At 38.9% G+C, this 23097-nt stretch overlaps 1 protein-coding gene across 1 annotated transcript in view; it reads right to left on the bottom strand.

Annotated features, from left to right (window-relative positions):
- Nucleotides 1-4925: 4925 nt before the first annotated feature.
- DUSP29 (dual specificity phosphatase 29) overlaps nucleotides 4926-23097 on the bottom strand; it is a 49314-nt gene continuing 31142 nt past the window's right edge. The window contains exons 5-6 of the mRNA XM_051982060.1: nucleotides 15242-15462; nucleotides 4926-6880 (exon numbers count right to left, since the gene is read on the bottom strand). Of these exons, the coding sequence (XP_051838020.1) occupies nucleotides 6639-6880; nucleotides 15242-15462 (463 nt within the window). The 3' untranslated portion in view covers nucleotides 4926-6638. The remainder of the gene's footprint in view (nucleotides 6881-15241; nucleotides 15463-23097) is intronic.

Genomic DNA, 23097 nt, shown 5'->3' with positions numbered 1-23097 from the left:
AAATTTTTATTTGACTGATTCTTGAATCAACAAATTTGAGTCAACAAACTTCTATTTGTTCAATTCTAATTTTTAGTGAATTTCTTCATTAGATCCTTTTGCATTTGGCCAGTTGAATTTTTAAATGAGTTGTTTTGTTCAATGGATTTTTTTTTCCATTTCACAAATTTTTCAAGGAGTTGTTTTCTTTTTCTATTTTGTAAGGAGTTATATGCTTTTTCTATTTTGCTACATCTATTTTGTAAGGAGTTTTCTTCAGATGATTTCTTTTTCCTTTTCCAAACTCTTCTGCAATGTTCTCAATTCCTTTCCTCGTTTTTCTTCTAACTCTCTTCTAAGATCCTTTTTGAATTCTTCCAAGAGATGGGAACCTACTCATTTTACCCTTTGGTGCTTTATCTGGAGATGATTTGTCTTTAGTATCCTCAGGATTTGAGATCTGTTCTTCTCTTTCTCCATAAAAGCTATCTATGGTCAGAGCTCTTTTTGCTTTTTGCTTATTTGTCTGCTCTTAGGGCAAAGGGGAGACTGTCCCAAGCTTCCTCTATAGGATTAATGCTGGGTGGACATAGCCAAGTCTGCATTATTTCGGGCTGCAGAAGCTTACTCTATGCCCATTATATTTGTGTTGAAGGTCTTGCAGCTAATCTGCTGATCCACTGGCTTCCAAAACGAGGGAGTAGCCAACACTGCCATTGCATTTTGGCTAAGAGCTTCCTGGCAGGCAGATGTACCGCCCTGGGTCCCTGTGCTGTCAGGCTCGGCTCCTCCCCCCCATCTTGATTAAACAGACTTTTCTGAAGTTTTCCAAAATATCTTCTGCTGGAAATTTGTTATTTGTGGATTCCATCACTCCAAAACTCGTTTGGAGGCTAGATTTGGTGGTGTTGATCTGAGGGACTCCAGGAGGAACTCAGATAGAGACCTGTCTGCTCTTTGCCATCTTGGCTCTGCACTCCTTCCTCCTAAAATTTTTTAGAACAGATCATTAAAGAAATAGTTAGGAAACATGTAGAAAGTGAAGTAGGGATTCCCAAGAGCCAGTGTAGCCTCAATCAAAAATAGATCAAGCCAAAGTAACCTCATTTTCTTGGTCAAGATTATTAAACTAGTAAATGAGAAGGCCATGGATATATTTTACTTAGATTTTAGCAAAGTCTTTGATAAAATTTGGAGAGAGATTCAGAAATGATTAGATAATTCAGTCAAAATGACAGGGATGCCCTAGGGATCTGTGCCATTTAAAGGCATAGTCAGTATGTTTGTCATATTTGCAGATGACGGCTAACAGGGAGAGATGAATCAAATGATTGAGAGGGTTAGGATCCAAAAGCTCCTGGACATGCTAAAAAGCATAGGACTGAATCTAATGAATTTCAATAGAGATAAATGCACTTGGCTACAAAAAAAATTCACAAATATAAAACTAGGAAGATATGATTAAATAACAATTGTTCTGAAAAAGGATCTGGAGGTCTTAGTGGATCGTGTTTAATAGGATCCGACTGTATGGTATGGCAGTCAAAAAAACCTGACCTTCAATTGAATTAAAAGGAACACAGCTTCCAGGAATGGCGAGGTGATAGTCCCACTGTACTCTGCCTTTCAGATCTCGTTTCATCAAGTAAGCACCCCAGTTTAAGAAGGACATTAAGAAGGGGAAGAGGGATCCAAGCAAAAGCAACCAGGATGGAAAATAACTTTGAGTTCATGTCATATGAGGGCAGGAACTAATTGGGAATGTTGAACTTAGAGAAGAAAAAACTAAGGGGAAGAAGGGAACATGAGTATATGAAGCACTAATTTGGAAAAGGGGTTAAACTTGTTCTGTTTGACCTCTAGCAGCAGAACCAAAAACAAATGAAACCAAAGAGAGAGCAATTTAGGAGCTGTTGAGGGAAAAAAAAAAAAAAAAAAAAAAAAACAAAGAAATTAACAATCAGAGCTGTCCCAAAATAGAATAGGCCACTTTGACTGTCACCAAGTTCCTTCCCAGAGTCTAGGCAGTGGCTTGTCATATTGGAAATTCATCTTTATTGAAGTGCCTTCCAGCTCTGGGAGGGTCTCATTTGCTAAGTGTGCTTTCTGTGAAGTCAGTGTTTGTTTTTATCAGATTGATATGTTTTCCTTAATTAGAAAATTTGTACAATAGGAGCATTCATTGCAGTGTAGAAAGTTATTATAATTCATTTCTATTTAGAAATTTTTTTGAGTGATCTCAAAATAAAAAGCCACAGATGAGTGTTTGGAGCCATGTTTTCTAATGGCAGATCTATACGATATTATCACTGAAGTATAATCCTATCATGGTGAGACTGCTGGACTTTTGAAGATTTGAACTCAAATACCATCTCTGACATTTCCTACCTATGTGACCTGAACAATTTGCTTTATGTTCCCAGGCCACTTCCCATAAGATTAAACTGAGAACAATTGCAGGACTGCATTTATAATCAACAAGCTTATATTAAGAGCTTTCTCTGTGACGTGTGCTGGGGATATATAGAAAAAAGTCCCCAAGGGGATGGATAAAATGGGAGAATAAAGAGTTCAACCTGTAGATATGAAGGAAAAGAATGAAACTTTTAGAATTTATGCTTTTACTCATTTATATGCTTATCTCACTCAAACTCATGACTTGCATCTAAGGGAAGAGGTACTTGGGAATTCCCATCTTCCCTCCGACTGTTCTAAACAAAGTGGAAGTAGAGTCATACCCCAGAGACCACCTGGAAGACACAGGGCTGGTAGAACCCAGCTCAATTCCCTCTTTATCCATTTCTTTTACAACAAGGTAGATATGTAAAAATTATTTTAATAATAGCTAACATTTACATAGCATTTGTAAGATTTGCAAAGCACTTTATAAATATTTCATCATTAATAATTTTTTGAGGTAAATACTCTTATTTATCCCCACTTTGGATATGGGGAAACTGAGATTTAAGTGACTTGCTCAGTGTCATACATGTTTGAGACTGAATTTTAGCTTACGTCTTCCTAACTCTACATATAGTATTCTGCATTATGGTACCACAACTTTATATTTGAAGTTTATTACCTGTTTTCTTCATAACAGCCCACAAAAAATATTATCATCATTGTCTTTATGAGGATATTGACCTTCATATTGATTCTGTGACTTGTCTGTGGTCACAATGTTGGCAAACAGCAAAATTGGACTCAAATGCAAATCTTTTCCTTTTAAATCAAGTCTCCTTTTTATCCTACCACTTTAAATCTGTTTAGGATTATTATTTTACTAAAGTGTTTGGAGTTATTTTTCCCTTTTTGGGACAGTTTTCAATGTTACCTTATTTTGCCCTTTCATGTTTAATGATTTGATACTTCATCATTAATTTAAAGTCTGATTCTTTTTTCTCTGTAGGTATCTTGATAATCAGGTTATCATGTGTTATCCAATTATTCCTATTTGACATTTTAGTAAGCATTTCCCCTTTTGAATGGAAGAGTTACTGATTTATTGTGTGTATTCAATTTTTCATTTCATGATGATGATTGGCTCTCATTGTGACTTTTTACAGAGTAATTTGCGTTTTAAAAATTATTTCAAGCCAGTATTTTTCATAAAATCAAAGTAGGTATTAACACCCTTTTCATGTGTATTAACACTGAGGTGTGTTCTATGTGCCCTCCTTCTCTATGGAGAGCAATTTTCTCCTAATGAATCAGAATCTTTCCTAGGAGAACAGACTACACAGATCAGAGTATCCTGGGGTTCAGGTCTCTGTTTGTTCCCTTCTAAGAAAGAACCAACCAACCAACAAGATCTGTCCCCAAATCCCAAGGATGTACCTGACTCGACTCTATATACCAAATTCAATCCAAACCGCACTATCAGAAACTTATTTTATACTTGGCTACATTCTATTTTCAGAAAAGGTCCCATTCTTTTTCCTTTTTGTGACTTTACCAGATCTTTTATCAGCCTTTTAAAAAAAATTTAGGATATGCTTTCTCCCACATCTTTTGTCCTGTTCTCAATATATGGCATCCCAGTCGCTCATTATGTTCCACCTGAGTTGAAATTGCTGATATCTGTTATGAGCTGCACTGTCACTCTTGCCATATTTTCTTCCAGAAAGAAAAGTGACTGGCTCTTAAACTGGCCATTTACTTCAGGAAGTATGGCTTTATTGCTTATTTAACAAAGATATAATTTGGGGTATACTCACTTCTTACGAAAGATAAGCTGGCCCTTTGGGTTAATTCCTTTCATTGCAATTCTATTCAGAGTTCCAGTTTCAGAAATCCCTCCCTGCTCTTTTCTATTTTCTCCTAAATTTGTAGGTCCAAGTCTAAGATATATTAAGACTTATTTTCAGTTTTAGATGGTAATTCTCAGCTAAGCAGCTAAAAGTTTTAATCCCAAATCTATTTGTGCTTTATTGCATAAAGCTTTTTGAGTTCCTGATAGGAGACACCTTTATCTAGATAGGACCAAACCTCCCTCAAAATCCTTTAGATTTTGGTCATTTCTTCTTTTAGAATTCCTTCATATTATAGTTGATACCCAGCCTATCTCAGAACTTTTAGTAGAATAGTATCTGCCATGACAATTGGTGTAGTCCTGCAGAGTGGAAATAAGAAAATTAAAATTTGAATTGTACCTCAGTATCAATCCTGTTATTCAAGCAATTCATTACCTAGTACAATTATGACCATTCACATTTATATAGTAGGTAGGTAGTGTATTGTCTCTAGCTCATAGATGAGGCAGGGAATTTCTAAGAAAAATGTTTTTATTTTTAGTGTTTTATTTTCCCAATTACATGTACAATTTTTAACATTCATTTTTAACATTTTTGAATTTCAAGTTTCCTCCCTCACTTCAATATGGGTTATACATGTGCAGAGATGGAAAACATCCTTATTAGCCAGTTTGCAAAACAAACAACAAAAAATAGATCCAAAGAAAAAATTTTATTTTTTAAATGTGCTTTGATTTGCATTCAGACTCCATCAGTTCTTTCTCTGGGGTGGATAACATTTTTCATCACAAGTCCTTTGGCATTGATTTGGATCATTTTATTGCTGAGAATAGCTAAGGCTTCCCAGGTGATCATCTTGTATTGCTGTTACTTGTGCACTGTTCTTCTGATATTGCTCACTTAGCTTTGCATCATGTTCTTGTCTCATGGGAGATATTAGGGCACTAAAAAGCTGAAGATGAAAGAAATGTGAATTTACCCTATCTTAGAGAGGTTAAGTGAGGTATATATAGCTCAGGCCTAGAATTCAGATTTATGAGCTCCTTGTTTTAATTTTTGTGCTTTTTCGGTTGTGTATGAATCTTCATGACCCCATTTGGGATTTTCTTGGTAAGGATATTAGCGTGGTTTGCGATCTCTTTCTCCAGCTCATTTTACAGATGAGGAAACTGAGGCAATTGGGGTGAAGAGACTTACCCAGGATCACATGATCATTAAGTTTCTGAGACCGGATTCCTGACTTCAAGCCACTATACCACCTAGCTGCCCCTGAAACTAATTTTAACCCTAATTTTAATGCTACTTTAATATAACATTTTTAAAAGAAGTGGGTATGGCAAAATGGGAAAAGCAAATAAAGATTTAAGTTCTAGTCTTTTTTATGCCACCAGGTTAGCTATATGACTTTGTGCAGACACTTTTCTTTGAGCCTCAGTTTCCTCAATTGTAAAGAGAAAATTTGACTACATGCACTTAAAGAACTATTGCAGGTCTAATATTATATGACTCTGTGCATGGGATAGGAAAAGATCTCTCCAAAAAAAAAAAAAAAAGAATTGACAGATGGTCCCTGTTCTTGCTTTTGTTCTGCTCTGACCCTTTCAAACCCATCAGTTCTTTCTAAACATAAGAGCTTGAGTGAGTCTGGGTGGTTGTGTCAGCCCTATCAGATGAGCATTATTAGGAAGACAGATCATACACACGCGTCAGCCTGCTCAGGTAGTCACTTCCCAAAGACAAGCATAGACAAATGTTGGGTCAGCTGAGAACAGTCCTGGGCGGCCCAGTGTGGGATGGTGGAAGGACAGTGCTTGGAACTGTGAGCAGAGTTAGGGAAAGAGACTTAGGACCAACCCAGAGGAGACGAAGTGTTAAGGTGACACTCTTGTAACACACCCCAAATGCCATAAGCCCAACTTTTTGGTTGCTATAAAATTTGTGTTGTAAAAAAACCATAAAGCCGTAGGAAAATGTGTCTTTCTTCCAAGACAGGACCCAAAGTTTGGAGCGTAGCACAGATTCTACGTGTTTTCCAGCCATTCCCACCATCCCATTATAGACTGAAGTATCTTTTACTCCAGCACTACATGCTCATGTGCAACCAATTCCACTGTAAAAACCTTTTCCTTTTCCTCTTGCTGTGAAACAAAGTATCAGACCCTACAGGGTAGCAGCTTAGGGAGTATAGGCTTTATACAATCCCCTAATATGTTCCAATAGTACTCCCTGGGAAGCTCAAAACTATTCTCAAGAAAAAATGGCTTGCATCCATGTTTTCCCTTCTTCATGCCAAAGAACTTTAAGGAACTATTGTGTATTATGTGTGTGGGGGGAGGGGTCTTTAAAAATATTTTTCTCCAGCACAAAGTATTTTGGGGCAACTTTGTATGTCGGGGTTTTCAAGCCTTAGATTTCTTTCTCTTCCAAGTTCTCTTCTTCATTAGACTGAGCATTCCGCCTTTGGAGGAGCAGCTGTTTGTCCAGTTCCCGGAGCTGTTTGAGAAACCCACGATTGGGCAGAACGCAGCGATTCTTGGAGACTTGTTCAATGGCATCCACCACTGTCATGTTCCTGTAAATCATCAGGTACGCCAAGACCAGGGTAGCTGAGCGACTTCGGCCCATAGCACAGTGAACCAGAATCTTATCTGCAGAGAGAGGAAAGAGCCATGTGTATCTGCAAACGAGAAAAAGCCATGCAAAGAATCCCTTTTTCTCGGTTTCCAAACTACTGGACTAGAAAACCTTGTCAATCAGTCAACAAATATTAAGCACTGTTCTAGACACTTGGGCTACAGAAACAAAATTAATTCCTGTCCTCAAGAAGTATGTATTCAATTGAAAGTCCTAGCAAGAATGTCTCTCACAGAATCTCTCTGTTTCTGAGATTTATGTGTGAAAAAAATATATATATATATGTATATATATATGTACACAAATTTTAAAATCTGCAAGAGATGAATAAGGATAACCTTGGGGGCCACCAGAAGGACCCCATACGGGTGGTGATGCATTGAGTCCAAAAGGGAGAGCATCCTGGTATGGAGAACTTAGTGCAGTCCTCCCTTTGGTTTACAGTCACACGTGTCGATCTCAAGAGAGATGAGATAATATCATGGGAAGAGTCTTCTATCAGAAGCTGGGAAACCACAGATCAATCAATCAACTTTTTAAAAGGTCTTTACCATGTGCCAAGCACTGTGCTAAATGTAGCACATGGAAAAAACACTGTTCCAAGGTCAGGAGACTTGGATTCAAATCCCACTTCTGTTGCTTACTTTGAACTTTTGTTGCTTACTTGAAAGTCACTTCCCTAGCCTCAGTTTTTTTCATTTGCAAAATGAGGGGGATGGACGTGATGAGTTCTGAGGTTCTCCTACAGCTTCAGACCTGTCCAGTGGTGTGCTGGAGCCATCTCTGACTGGCTCGAGAAAGGAGATTGCTACATTTTCATTGTAAGCTTCTACAACACCTCAGAAATAAGTCAGCAAACACTATAAATCAGAGCGTGATTGTTTTGTCAATTGTCTAGACTTAAGAAGGCAATGTAGAACAAAAGCAGTTAATAATGCAGGTTAAATTTAAAAGTATTATTATGCATACTTTTTCTGGAGGACTGGTTATTAAACATTTACCAGAACACCTCTACCCTGTGATCCTACATTAGGAATGGTAGGTTACTGGCTTCATTGTTACACGTATAAGATTTCACTCTATAAATACTAATGTATATATTATGTGTGTATTATATATGCATTTATCTATGGCTATGTGGACATGTCTATATAGATATAAGTGCAAAATGTGTGTACTTAGCATCCATTGAAAAGATTACCTTTCTAGGATATTCCTCCAAGTGTCTTACATTAGTCCCTCAAGCTAACCAGCTTCTGCCAAAATAAAATATATCCAAGGGGTCAGTTCCTTATTCCATTACCAACTCAGTCAAATCTGTTTTCTGCTTTTAATCCGAGCATTTCGTTGCTCAGACAGGACACAAGATTATTCCTAGCCAATAACCCCTTGATTCACGGGACTCAAGGTGGACCCTAGAGCTGGATAACTGACAAACCCATCTCTAAGGATGAATTGCTTCAGTTTCCCTCTTAATCCCCCAGATTGTTCTAGGGGCCCCTGATAACTGAAGTGCCTCTTCCTCTCATGGAAAAAAAGGGTAATTCTTTTTGTCATGACCCAATATTTGAAACAGATGAAAACTGCAGTTCATTTAGCCCTCCACTCTGCTAATAAGAGCTCTTTGCATAGGAAGGAGTGGTGGGAGGGGAGGGGGGGGAGCGGGGATCCTCAAGGGAAGAAAGGAAAAAGAAAAACTTAAACATTAGACCCTGGAGCTGAACTTTGTTTTGAAGAGAAGGGTATTAATACTGTCCTCTGCTATTTGCTGTGTTGATCTCCTGGGAACAAAGGGCCTGTCTCTTCAGAGGCAGTTGGGGATTTGGCCAAAGGTCCAAGGGTTTTTTTGGATTAGGCCTGGGGAACATCTTTTTTATTCCCCTCCCCATTTTATTGGCCACAGAAACAATCAGAGGTAACACGATATAGTAGAAAAGCCTTGAACTGAAAAGGTCAAGAGACCTGGATTTCAGTGCCAGTCATGAATTCTGTGACCTTTCCTGAGCTATTATAAAGATCCAAAGAGATCACAGAGGTAAAGCACTTTGTAAGCTGCCAAGCTCTATACAAACATCCCTGATCTCTAAGGTCCTTTCCAAGGGATTGCCCACTTCACCCAGAATTAAGTTGAGGCAGTTATTTCTCCTTTTTTTCCCCCAAAGGACACCTGGTAAAGAACAGACATCTTATAAGATCTTGTAAGATTTAGTTGTCAGATGGGCCTTAGATAAAATTCTAAACCTTTTGGAATTTTTAGAATTTAGAATTTTAGAATTACCATAATGGGTCTAAATGAAATTTGCTTCAGGACTAAACTCTATGGCAAATTTCTCCATTTTTATAAAATGAAGCCTCTACCTCTTTTTCATTTCTGTATACCACCAATCAAAGTAAAAAGAAACTTGGAAAAGGACCAAATCGGAAGACAATCCTGAGAGGATTGCTCCAAGAATTAGTGCTTGGCGATTTAACAATTATTATCAATGACTTGGATAAAGATATAGATGGCATTCCTATCAAATTTTCAGGTGACAGAACCAAGATTCAGGATAACCCCCCCAAAAAAAATCTTGAAAAGTTACCTCATTGGGTTCAAAGACTTATACTTCCAACACGGGGATGGGGGCCTGGGTTCTAGCCAAGCCTCTGTACCTCATTCTCTGTGTGACCTCAATTAAATACTTCTTGTCCTTGTTTGTCCAATGAAAAGTGTCAGACTAAATTGAGTTTCCTGATCCCTTGTGGCTCTAATAATTTGTGATTCTCCTAAGTGATTTTTGTTATCTGGGGCAGTTAGTCAGTCCATATACACTGAACATGTCCTGTTAGGATGGGCAGAATCAGACCTGAACATGTCATTCTGGGCCTTCTGAACCCAGGAACTACTTGGTCTGAAGCAATGTGACTCAGCCATCATTGTCAATCAGGGCATTCCAAATCCATGTGCTGCTGGGCTAACGTGACAGGACCTGGACATTCTCTGCATGCTTAGGAGGATTCCAAAAATAAATTAGCATGATCACATGTGCATTCAAAGGGAATGTAGGCAAGCCAGGCAAATGAGGAACAAGTCAGAGGCTGAAAGCGGATGAAAGTCTAGAAAGGAGAAAAATGTCTTGCCTTTTGGACATAATGTCCATCAACACTTGTTACATCCAGAGATTATTAATAAATGGTGAATGGTCCCCAGCAAAAGAAGCTGTTTTAAGGCCTCCGAGTTGCTCAACGTGGGGTGGGTGGGCAGGATGCTTTTAGGACCCTGGCCACATCATGAGAGTATATTTAGCAGACTGTCCCAAAGAGTAAATACAAAATGGGTCACTTCAGAGAGTGTTAATTTTCAGGCACTAGAGAGCAAAGAAATCATGCTGACCTTGATCTGGCAACATCCTTAAGCCCTACTCTCTGTCTCCCAGCAGGCTGATCTAATCGCTGACCCATCCCGGACCATCTGACCGGCATACATCCTTCCACTCCCCCCTTCCATCATGTGGATGCCTACAGCCATCTATCCTATGTGCTCTGAAAAGTCAGGGGAATGCAGATAGGGCATCTCTTCTCCCTTGTATTCCTGAGGATGCTGAATAAGCACAGCTTTGTCCCGAGGTGCCATAAGATGGGACTGATATGACAATGCTCTTTCTAAATGACATGAGCTTGCTCTCTGTGGGCATACTGGGAGCGTACCGTGTGAGTTGAGTGCAAGTTCTGAATTTCTTTTCTTCCTTTATATGCCTTGTGATACTTTTTAACTCTCTTTTAATTAGTCTAATGCCCAATATCATATTTGACACTAATGTGGTATTTAAGGAGTTGACTTCATAGTCAAGAAACCTTGGGTTCCAGTTCTTCTGATACATACTGGCTCCGTGACACTAGATGAATCACTCACTCTCTCCATGTCCTGGCCAACACTCTCAGGTTATAAATTGCAGGACGGGCATAGAGGGAATTTCCTCCTTAAGACTGCCCAGAGCCAAGTGAAATTATAGGTTTGGTCAACAAACAAAAGCTAGCATGTAGTTCTTTAAAAATATGTGTATCTCCTAACAAATGCATAACCTGCTATCTGCTAACAACATCTGAACAACTTTGGCAAAGTCCAGGGACCATACTTTTTTGACAACAGGATTGGAATCCAAATCCTGCTTATACCTGTGACTCTAGTCTCGGTTTCCTTTTATATAAAATAAGGAAATGATACTTAAACTAGTCCCTTTCCTGGATGCTTGTGACTTAGAAACTGGTTTGCAAACCTTAAAACACTACAGCAAGGAATTATTGATATTGTTATGACTTTTCCAAGTGAGAAAATGTGACCCTAACTATTCTCAAGGAAATTCACTCTTGTAACATCCCCACCACTTTCCAGGTTCTTAATCTGGCATCTACAAACTTAAAAAAAAAATTGTCAATTTTAAATATAACTAGTTTCCTTTGTAATCCTATGTCTTATTTGACATAACATCATTCTGAGAAGGAAGAGGAGAGAAAGGGAAGCATTTATGAGGTACTTGGAATGTGCCAAGCACTCAACTAATCAGTACTTTATAATATTATCTCATAAAAAAGGATTATCTCATCTAATGCTCACAACATTCCTGCAAAGTGGGTGCCATTATGATCCCTATTTTACAGTTGAGAAAACTGAGGCAGAAAGAAGTTAAATGGTTTGTTCAGGATCACACAGCCAATAAGTTTCTGAGGATTTGATTTGAATTTTAGTTTTCCTCCAGATGTAGTGCTCTGTCGACTGTAGAAGACCAGAGACTTCACCAAACACTGTCAAAAGGGTCCAGGACACACAAAAAAGGCGAAGAAGCCTTCTTCTATTTAAATTCCTCACTCTCTAGATTCTTAATTCTGCATAGGGATCCAACGCTCTCATACTTAAAGAAATGCTCTACAGTTTTAGATGTCTAGAACTGTACTAATATTTCAGATATACTGTGATATTCTCATTGTGCTACTGAAAATGTGGCAAAGTATGTGTGATTTTGCCCAGCACTAATGTTGGTACCACTCAGGTGTTCTTTGGAATTGGGGAACCTCACACCCACTTTATGTGAGAGCCCTCACTGCTCCAGATCACAGGTTTCCCAACATGAAGCCAGCCATGAGGATTCTCTGGCTGCCTTAGGTGCTAGATCCCATTTTTATATGATGATGAACAGGTTTAGTAACTGGAGACCCTCAATGTTGTGACATCTTCACCAAGAGATGTGGCCATTAGAACTAAATGGTGAGGCAAGTGAATAGAAATCTGAGCTCTGCTTATAATTGTTATACTTATCCTGACAAACCCAACATGCTCAGAGGCCTTTGCATGGGTTGACAGCTTTGGTAAAGCACCATTTGTGATCAACTTCCAAGTCTAATTTAGAAGGAATGTTGGAATCACTAGTTCTCGCCATGTACACCAAATATCATCTTATAATTCACTCTTCTTCTCAATCAGTTGCCTTGGAAAAAGCCAAGTGTGCTCAGGACCACGTTTCATTCTCTTCTGAACTTCCAACCTTATCATCCAACTGAAACTGCTCTCTCCAAAGTGACCAGGGATCTCTTTACTACAAAATCTGGTGGCTTTTTCTTAGTCCTCATCTCTCCTGACTCTCAGCAGCATTTGACATCAATGAACACGCTCTCCCATCCTGAACACTTACTTTCTTTTTTCTAGATTTTAATGAGAGTATTCTGTGTTGTCTTCCTGCTTGCCCCTTCTTCTTAGTCTCCTTTGCTCGGTCTCCTTTGCTCGGTCTTTATCCATGCCATGCCTACCAATTGTGGATGTCCCCAAGGATCGATCCTAGGACCTCTTTTCTCCCTGTATTTTCTCACTTGGTGAACTCACCAGCTTCCATAAGTTTAATTATTGTCTCTATGCAGAGGATGCTCGTATCTATTTATCCATCCCTACCGTCTTCCCTGAGCTTCAGTTCCGTGTCACTGACAGTTGGCACTGACATTTCCAAGTGGTTATTCTATAAATTCAATATGTCCAAAAAATAACATGTCTTTACCCCCAATTTTGTTCCTTCTAAATTTCACAGAAGTTTGCAATCTTGATGTCATCTTTCACCACTTATCCTCACTTATTTTATTTATCTAACTATTTGTTAGATCTTGGTGAAGGGGAGAGAATTTTATAGTTATATCTTTGTTCAATTTGTAAGGATATAAGTCATCCCCAATTGATAAATGGTCAAAAGTTATAGAAGGTGGTTTTTAGGGAAAAAAATCAAAGTTAGTCATATGAAAAAATGCTCTAAATAATTATTGATTAGAGAAATACAAATTAAAACAACTTTGTAATGCCATCTCACACCTATCAGATTGGCTAAAATGATTGAAGGGGGAAATGAAAAATTTTGGAGAGCATGTGGAAAAATTGGGAGGATTATGAACTGATCTGACCATTTTGGAGAGCAATTGCAAATTATGCCCAAAGAGTTGTATGACTTTGACTGGTTGTGTTGGTTTCCCAAGATAACCAGGAAGAAAGGAAAAGAACCTATATATTCTAAAACATTTATAGCAGTTCTCTTTATGATGGCAAAAAAAATGGAAATTGAGGGGATGTCCATCAATTGAGGAATGGTTGAACAAATTGTGGTATATGATTGTGATGGAATACTATTGTGCTGGAAGAAATATTGAGCAGATTGGTTTTAGAAAAACATGGAAAGATTTGAATGAAATAATGAAGAATGAAATAAGCCTAACCAAAACAATACTGTATACAGTAAGAGCAATAATATTCAAAGACTAACTAATGACAAACTATTCTGAGCAAGATGAATATTCATATAAACTATAAAGGACCTAGGAAGGAAGAAGCTGTCCACCTCTGAAGAAAGAATTGATATGTGGAAGTATTTTACAGTTTCTCATATATAGCTCAAGTATTGGCCTTCTCTAGTGCAGATTTGGGATGGGACCGAAGAGGAAGATAGTCCAGAATACAAAATCTAACAAATAGATAAATTTAAAAAAAATTTTTTTAAATATCCTTTTCTCTCCACTCACATAACCATCATGCTAGCTTAGGCCTTCATCACCTCCTGCCTAAACAATTGCAATTCTCTTCTCTCCAAACACAGCTCCACACAGCTGCCAAAATGATTTTCCTAAAACATAAATCTGACCCTGTCACCCTTCTCCTGCACTCAATAAACTCCAATGGCTCACTATTCCTTCTGGGGATTATATATAAGCTCCTCTATTTAAAGATCTTGACAGTCTATCTCCCTCTCATCTTTCCAGTCTTTTAATAGATCACTTACCTCCACGGACTCCGTAGTCCAATCATACTGGCCCACTCATGTCAGATATGATGCTTTACCTCCTACCTCCTCTGCTTTTCCTGTCCCCTCTGCCAGGAATGTTATTCCTGATCTCTTCCTCTTAGAATCTCTGGCTTCCTTTAAGACAGCTCAAGTACCATCTCCCACAGGAGGCCCTTTCTGATCCCCTTTGGCCCCCACTGCCTCTAATTGTTAGTGCTTTTTCCTCTTATGCCATTTTCCGTCTCTTCTGTGTGAATCATGTATGTACCAATTCATGTACCTTCGGGTTCCTCCATTAGAATATAAAATCTCTCAAAGCAAGGATGAATTTTATTTTTCTCTATACCCTCAGTGCCTAGTACATCTCCTAACACATAGTAAATACTCAATGCTTTCTGATTGATCAGTTAATTGATTTGGACATTAGCAGCTCAAAACAAAACCTTTAAGAAAAAAGAAAAGGTATTCCATCCAGGATGTCTTGAAAGAAGGCAAGGGGACTGACTGCTTCCACAATTTGAATTGGTCGGGACTAGAACTTAGGAAGGTCCCTTAGGTACAAAAAGGTTTTGAAAGTCAGCAGAAAAACTTGAAGTTTCTCCACTCAAGCCACCTTTCATTCTCCCCACACCAGAACTAACGGCCTGCCAGTTGCCTTGGGTCCAGATTTTGTTGATTAAATAACTGCTCTTAAAACTCTGGAGAGATGCCCTACTGCTAGGAGGTCAGCGAGTAACAAATTTCAGTCATCAGACTGGGAACTTAAAGAGACATTAATGTTTCCAGCTATTTTCTGTCAGTGCTCACGAGCCCCTGCTGTCTTGGAGATGGCTGGGGCAGAGCCTTATGTTCTGAGTTAAATCTGCTATTTATCAGCGCCAGATAAACAGCATCTCATCCTCCACCCCCCAGCTCGCCCCCAGCGGCTGCCATATTTGCAGCTTCGCCACCCAGCCATTGACCCGCTCAGTCGTCCCTGGTTTACAGACACCTTCCCCTATGGTTTGGCTGGCGGGGCCTGTGGCGTTCCCCACCATGGCGCCCACTGCCCTGTGAGAGCCCGTGGCCCCTGGCCTTTCTCCTTACTCCTGTCACTTTGGAGCGCCGCGTCAATGAATTCGGCAGCTGAGTAGAAGAATTCACTGAGGTTGAAGGTGGGGAGGTCGTCAGCCTCCACGCCGTGGTACTTGATAGCCATGTCTCTGTAGTACTCTGGGCCCGTGTCTACGTTCCATCGGCCATGGGCAGCGTTCAGGATGTGGGTAAAGCCAGATTTCTCCAAGCTGTACCGGTCTAGTGCTGTGGCTCTGTTAAAACAACAGTAAAAGGTAACATGCGTTACTCTCTGCAGCTCCAAGGAGCAACTCCTCAGACCCAGGGGACAGTCACGTGGTTTCCACAGACTCGGCATTTAGGTTTTGGAAGGGTCCTCTTTCAGCAGCCTTCCAGTCTGTGCTGGAAAGAGATTTCCACGTAATAAATGTCCACCCCTTGCAATTAAGCACAGTATTTGGCACAAAACATAGTTTTGTTTTTTCCTGAGGCATTTGGGGTCACACACCCAGGACATAAGTGCCTGAGACCAGATTTGAACTCAGATCCTCCTGGGCCACCTGGCTGCCCCACATTACATACAGTTCTTATGCTTGTTCACTGATTATAAGGGGACCCACCATCTCCCCAGGAAGCCCATCCTACAGATGGGCACCTCTAACTATTAAGAACCTTTTCCTGACATCAAGTACAAGTTTGCCAGTTACAACTTCCATCTGCTGTTCTTAGCTCCCCCTTCTAGGGTTACACCGAGCAAACGGAATCTCTCTTCCATGACAACCCTTCAAATAGTGGAAGTGTTCCCCCATCTAAGTCTTCTCTAGAAAAACATCCCCATTTCCTTCAAATGGTCCTCATTTGAAGACTCCAGTCTTTCAAGATCCTGGTTGCTTTCTCTCATCAATGTTTTATTTTATTTTTTTTTAACTTTGGTGTTCATGTATTGACTAGTGTTTCCATTCAAATTAGTGTTTTTATCTAAGAATCCCTGGAAAATTCTTGTAATTACAAGTTTCTTCAGTACAACAATTTCCTCCAAAACACTGAATATTTGATGTGAATAACAAATTTACCAATCCAGTGAAACAGCTCTTACTTAACTCTAAAGTAGGAAGCAACTTCATGTAGATTGCAGACCAGCCAACCCAATGGCTGCCTTGGGGGTCAGTAATGGAAAAGGGCTGCTGTTTAGATTCTTTTCTATGCTAGTGTGACCCAGCCGCCCCTCTCCCCTCCCGTGGGACCCTTTTCATCCCAGGCTGCCTGGTCCCTGACTTTCTTCTCCCCCTTCCATCAGAGTGGGTTCCAGGGAGTAGCATGTTTCACATGAGAAGGAACACAATAGTGTTCACTGAGCATTTAAAGATATTTGCAAACAGATGATTAAAACAGTGGCCCAAGGAAAGGATGGGCCCTGCCAGATTTCCTCTGGCCTGATCTTGGCTCCATTGCAGGGTCCATGGAGCTCCTCTTCTGCTTTTAATTTTTCTTCTTAGGAAACCTGGTTTTCATTGTTTAGATTTGTCCCTAAGTGTATATACAACAAACAATAAAATAATTTTGTTTTCAGGTCATAGATCTGTGCTTAATTAAAACCCTGCTAATATCATGCAATTCACTGAGCAAGCAATAGGCTGCTTTGTAGTAGAACTCTGGAAAAATGGGACTAAAGCTGTCCATGAAAAGAAAGATCCTATAAATCATAAAATCTTAAAGCAGGCTTCAGCAATTGCATTTTAATCTTATAAATAGCAGTTTGGTGAATGTCAAAGGGCTGTGTCAAAGACTGGGTCACATAAAAAATGAATGTCATGTTGGATGTAGCCACATTTGGGTCATGAATGGAACAAATATTTACCGAGTACCTACTGTGTTCAAGGCTCTGGGGGTGCCAGAGCCTGGGGGAGATACAGAGGCTGAGATGGAAGGACCTTGCTCTGCAGGAGTGTTCAGGCTAACAGAGAAAGGACACACACAGGTAAAAAGGAGAGGGAGATCAGTACAAACGAAAAGGCTGGACACACGCTATCACACACATGGGAAGGAGAGACTGGGCTCCTCTGGGAAGGTCATCCCTGGAGGGATGAGAATCTGTGTGAGGTCTTAATGGAGAGATTTCAACAGGCAGAAAGACAAATTCAGAGTCAAAAGAACTGGATTCAAATGAGCTACTTATTACAGGAGTGATCATGCACCTGGAGGAAGAAAGACCTGACTTCAAATCTGATTCCAGATATTTACTAACTGTGTGACTCTGGGCAAGTCACATAACCATACCTGCTTCAGTCTCCTCATCTGTAAAATGAAGATATTGAACTAAATGACTCTGAAGTTTCCTTTCATCTCTATGTATGTTTCTGTGAGCTCAATTGATAAATGTGGGATTAGGAGACTTAAGATTGGCTTCAAGGGGAGTCTCTATGCTCTTCCAGTGACCTAAATTAATTAAATTTGGGTCTTGTTCTGTTATGTTTTCCAATTCAATGGACTCAGTGCTTCCCAGCTTAGATGCCTGCATTGAATCAAGCAGTTCCTCCTCTTCTCCAAATTCCCAGCACCTATAGCTTCACTTTATCTCAATCACTATTACGTTATGTGTAACTGAGCTACTGCCATGATTTTGGACTCACAAATTCTCTTTTCTGATGGTTACCTCCTCCTCTCCTCCCCCTCCTTCCAGATTCATTTCTTCTCTCCACAAACTATACTCCCTCCATTATTCTGGTCTCCCAGTTGATCACTCATGCTGTGGTCTTAACATTAGTCTCTTTGGAATCCCAATAATCAATCCGTTCAATGTTCTCTTGTCCATCACCTTTGACCCTTTTGGTTCACACCCTCTTGCTCTTCCTGCTCTGACAATCCTCAATACTAGACAGAGCCATAACAATGAAAGGCAATGAGACATTTGTCCTAGAGTACTGAAATACATTGTTTTCTTCTGGTTTTCCTCTCCTCTGACTACTCTTTCCCAATCTCCTTTGCTGTGGATCATCATCCATCTCCTGTCCCCTTTGTTATGAGTGACCTCCAGATCTCTGTCCTTAGTCTCTTTCTTTCTATATTGAAGGTATTAGCTCCTATGGACCCAAGTATCACCTCTATACAGATAGCCCAAATTAATTGGATCAGATCTACTCTTTCTTCTAAAATTGAGCACTGCATCTCCAACTGCCTGCTGATCCTCTCCACTTGGTCATCCCATAAACATTTCACACTCAACACGTCCAAGACAGTAATTATTATCTTCTCCCCTAAGCTTTCTATTTCTCCAAGATTCTTCGTTTTGTTGAGGACATCAAAGTATCCTCAGAATCATAACCCAAGTCATTCTTCCTTCTCTCTAATCCCTTATTATAGCCAGCCACTTGCCAATTCTTGTTGATTTTACTTTAATCTCATGTCCCCTCCTCTCCAGGTACATAGGAGCTATTATATAGTTTGGTATATCAACTTAGCAGTTTTTTTTTCTTTTTGTTTTTATCCTTTCCTTCCTTCATTTTTCCCTTCCTCTCTACCTCCCTCCCTCCCTTTTCTTCCTTCCTTCCTTCCTCTCTCTCTCTTCCTTTCTTTCCCTCTCTTCCTTGCTTTCCTTCCTTTTCTTCCTTTCCTTTTTCCTTCCTTCCTTTCCTCCTTCTTTTCCTTCTTTTCCTTCTTTAATTCCTTTCCTTCCTTTCCTTCCCAAGGCAATTGGGATTAAGTGACTTGCCTAGGATCGCATAGCTAGTAAGTATCAAGTGCCTGAGGCTAGATTTCAATTTAGGTCCTCCCAACTCCAAGGCCATCACTATATCCACTGCACCACTTCATTCGTTTTCAAGTATAATTTTGTCCCCTCCTCTACTCAACATGCCTTCCCTTTTAACAAAGATTGCAAAGAAAAAGGGGGAAAAAAAAAAGGATAAATGCTCTTTGGATTGGATTGCAAAGCTAACCACTAAGAATACCAAGTCAAAAAAAAAAAAAATGGCCCTGACCTTAAGGAATTTAAATTACACATAATTTAAATTAAGACATATTTATAGGTTAAGTACATACGTGATCATTTGAGAAAGGTGGTGATACTATCAATAAGGGGGAAAGGCTCCCTATAAAAAGTGGCACGCTAAGCTAATCATTGAAGGAAATTGGTTCTAGGAGGCAGAGCTGAGAATCGGGTGAGTTTCAGGCATGGGAGACAGAGAGCCCTTCAAAGGCAAAGAGATTGGAAGCAGAATGCTGGGTTGGGGAACAACAAGGGAGTCAGTTTGACTGAAATGTTGATTCTATAAAGGGGAGAAATCTATAGTAAGCCTGGAAAAGGTAAGCTAGAGCTAGGTTAGAAAGAGCTTCAAGTGCTGAAGCTTGTGTTTGTGTTTTGTCCTGGAGATGATAAATCTCAAGTTTTTGAGCAGAGAAATGACCCATCCAAACAGGAACGTTTCAGCAGCTATGTGGAGAGCGAAGGCCTAGAAAACCTAGAGCCCAGTGATGAAGTCATTAATGTCCAGATGGCAGATGGTAAAGGCCCAAATGTGGTGGTGACTGTGTAAGCGGAGAGGAGGCAGGCGGAGAGAATAGGCAGCTGACAAAATGTGGAAGGGCAGGGGTTGTGATGAAGTACGATGGTGCTATCAGAAAGGAGGAAACAGATTATTTCAAAGAGACAGAAAGATTTGAATGTATTAATTCAGCCTGAAGTAAGCGGGACCAGAATAATTTATGCTACTGATGCTACAAAAATGGATAATTTTGAGGACTTTGATAAGGTGATTAAAGAATGAACTAAGCAGAACCTGGGAAACAATTACCAAATAACAATAGCACTGGAAAAACAAACATTTGAAAATTATAAAAATGATGATTAATACAATGACCATTCATGATTAGAAAACTACTGATGAAACATGATATTCATGACAGAGAGGGATGAATTTAGGTGTAGAAGGAAGACATTTTTATATATAACCAATGAGGGAATTTGTTTTGCTTGACTGTGCATTTTTCATACAAGAAATTTGATTTTCTTTTTTCCCTCCAATGGAATGGGGAATAGGAGAAAGATAAACTAATTCTTTATTGTTTTTTCAATTAGAGAGGTGGGGAGAGGGTGCTACAGATATGAAATGTTTCATGTGCTTTTAGATGAGGTCACTGTACTATTAATTTTACTTCACTGTTTTACTGTATGATAAGAGATCTCTCATGAATTATTTAAAAAGAAAACATAGCAATAAAACTTTTTTTAAAAAAATTCAGGAGATAGGTGAGGATGAGGGAGAGAAAAGAGTCAATGATGATTTTGAAGATTTGAACCTGGGTTTAGGATGATAGTTCCCTCCAGAAAAGAAGTTTGGAAGAGGAGTAAGTTTCAGATGGGAGATAGTAAATGCCATTTTGGAAATGTTGAGTTTAAGATGTCTAGAGGATATCTAGCTGGAGATTTCTGGCAGACATTTGACATTGTGTGATAGGAAAGATACCAGGGCTAAATACGTAGCCTGGAAGTCTTTGATGCATACATGAGCATTGATTCCATGAGAGAGGAGATCACTAAGAGAAAGAGTGCAAGGAAAACAGAGGTCAAGGACAGAACCTTATAGGACCCGCAAATTTAGGAAACAGAACATGGATAATGATTCAGCAAAGGGATTGAGTTGACTCTCCTCACACAAAGTAGGTATTGGACAAATATTTGTTGATTTGAATTGAGTTGAATTCTCAAAGTTCAGTAGTTCTTATCAAAGAAAAAGTTGAGACACATAGAATCACCTGATTCTAAAAACTCTCAGTAGTCCTCTTGGCTTATCCTTAGCTAAAAGGTATCCTGTCTTCAAATATCCAAATTCTAGCATCACTCAGGCTTTGTTTGGAGACCTTTAATGAGTGAGAAACTGCCATGAAAGCCCATTATACTTTGGAATAATTTAATTGTCCAGATATTTTCTTTTCTATAGCTTAATCTGGTCTCTCTGCTCCCTCCATCTCAATTCCTTTAATCAAAGTTAACATAGCATTATCACCAATCTTTCCTCAATACTGATCTCCCTTCTCTCTATGCACCCCTTCTTAATATCCTTCCTTCCTAAAATGTGATGGCAAAACCAAAACAGAATATTTGGGCTATTGTCTGACCAGAGAAGATGATGATGGGATTATCACTTTCTTTGTCCAGAGCACTCTTGATTAGTCTAGTTCACTGCCATGTTACACTACTAACTAATATTGAGCTTTTGGTCCACCTTTAGATCTTTTTCTTTTTAAATTTTTAAAAAATTGACAAAATGTTGGGATTTTCCCCCTCCCATTTCCCTTATTGGAAAAATAAAGATAAAAACAAAATATTTGTAACAAATATGCATAATCAAAATAAATCCCTACATTGTCCATGTCCCCCAAAAATGTATTTTATATTGTTGATAGAGTTGTGAACTGATCCAATCGTTCTGGAGAGCAATTTGGAACTATACCCAAAGGGCTATCAAACTGGGCATTCCCTTTGACCCAGCAGTGTTTCTACTGGGCCTCTATTCCAAAGGGATCATTAAAAAAAAGGAAAAGGACCCACATGCACAAAAATGTTTGTGCCAGCCCTTTTTGTAGTGGCCAGAAACTGGAAACTGAGTGGATGCCCATTATTTGGAGATTAGCTGAATAAATTGTGGTATATGAATGTTATGGAATATTATAAGAAATAATTAGCAGGATGATTTCAGAGAGGCCTAGAGAGATTTATATGAACTGATGCTAAATAAGTAGAACCAGGAAAACATTATACATAGTAACAAGATTATGTGATGATCAATTGTGATGGACTTGACTCTTCTACAATAAGGTAAATCAGGCCAATTCCAATAGACTTGTGATGGAGAGAGCCTCTACATCCAGAGAAAGGACTATGGGGATTGAATGTGGATCATAGCATAGTATTTTCACCTATTTTGTTGTTGTTTGGTTGTTTTTTTTTCTTTCTCATTTTTTCTTTTGGATCTGATTTTTTTTGTACACCATGATAAATTTGGAAACGTGTAGAAGAATTGCACATGTTTAACATATATTGGATTTCTTTCTGTCTTAGGGGAGGGAAGAGGAAGGAAGGGAGGGAGAAAAATTTGGAACACAGGGTTTAGCAAGGGTGGATGTTGAAAACCATCTTTGCATGTATTTTGAAAATAAAAAGCTATTATTAAAAAAAACAAAAAATGTATTTTAATCTGTACTTTGAATCTTTCATCTCTCTGTCAGGAAGTGAGTAGAATGCTTTCTTGTGGATCCTCTAGAATTGCGGTTGGTCTTTCAACTCTTTTTTCATATGAACTTGGGCTTATGAAACTGTTTTCAAAATCCACATATGGAACTTTAAATTTATCTTCACTCAATTTCATCTTATTTTCTTCTAAGAAAGCTTTCTTCCAATGCCTTCTGGTATAGACTAGAAAAGAGCTACTATATGTGAGTAGAACTTTTTTTTCACAGTTCAGTCACTTTTTTTTTCACTTTTATAGTATAAAACACTCTATTTTTCCAATTACATGTAAAAACAATCTTTAACATTCATTCTTACTTTGAGTCCCAAACTTTCTCTCTCTCCTTTCACCCCCTCCCTAAAAAGTAAGAATTGTGATGCAATCATATAAAACATATTTCCATATTCCATAAAACATTTCCAAAAGAAGAAATACACCAAAAGGAATAAAAATCATGAAAAAAGACAAAGGAAGTAAAAATAGTATGCTTCAATCTGCATTCAGATACCATCAGTTTTTTTTCTCTGATAGCATTTTCCCTCATGAGACCTTTGGAAATGTCTTGGATCATTGTATTGCTGAGAAGAACTAAGTCTGTCACTGTTGATCTTTGCACAATCTTGCTATTATTATGTACAATGTTCTCCTGGTTCTGCTTACCTG

Source organism: Antechinus flavipes, chromosome 2 (genome assembly GCF_016432865.1).
Source record: "Antechinus flavipes isolate AdamAnt ecotype Samford, QLD, Australia chromosome 2, AdamAnt_v2, whole genome shotgun sequence".
In the NCBI taxonomy this organism is placed as follows: domain Eukaryota; kingdom Metazoa; phylum Chordata; class Mammalia; order Dasyuromorphia; family Dasyuridae; genus Antechinus; species Antechinus flavipes.
The sequence above is the reverse complement of the archived record's forward strand: the minus strand, read 5'-3'. Positions and strand labels throughout refer to the sequence as shown.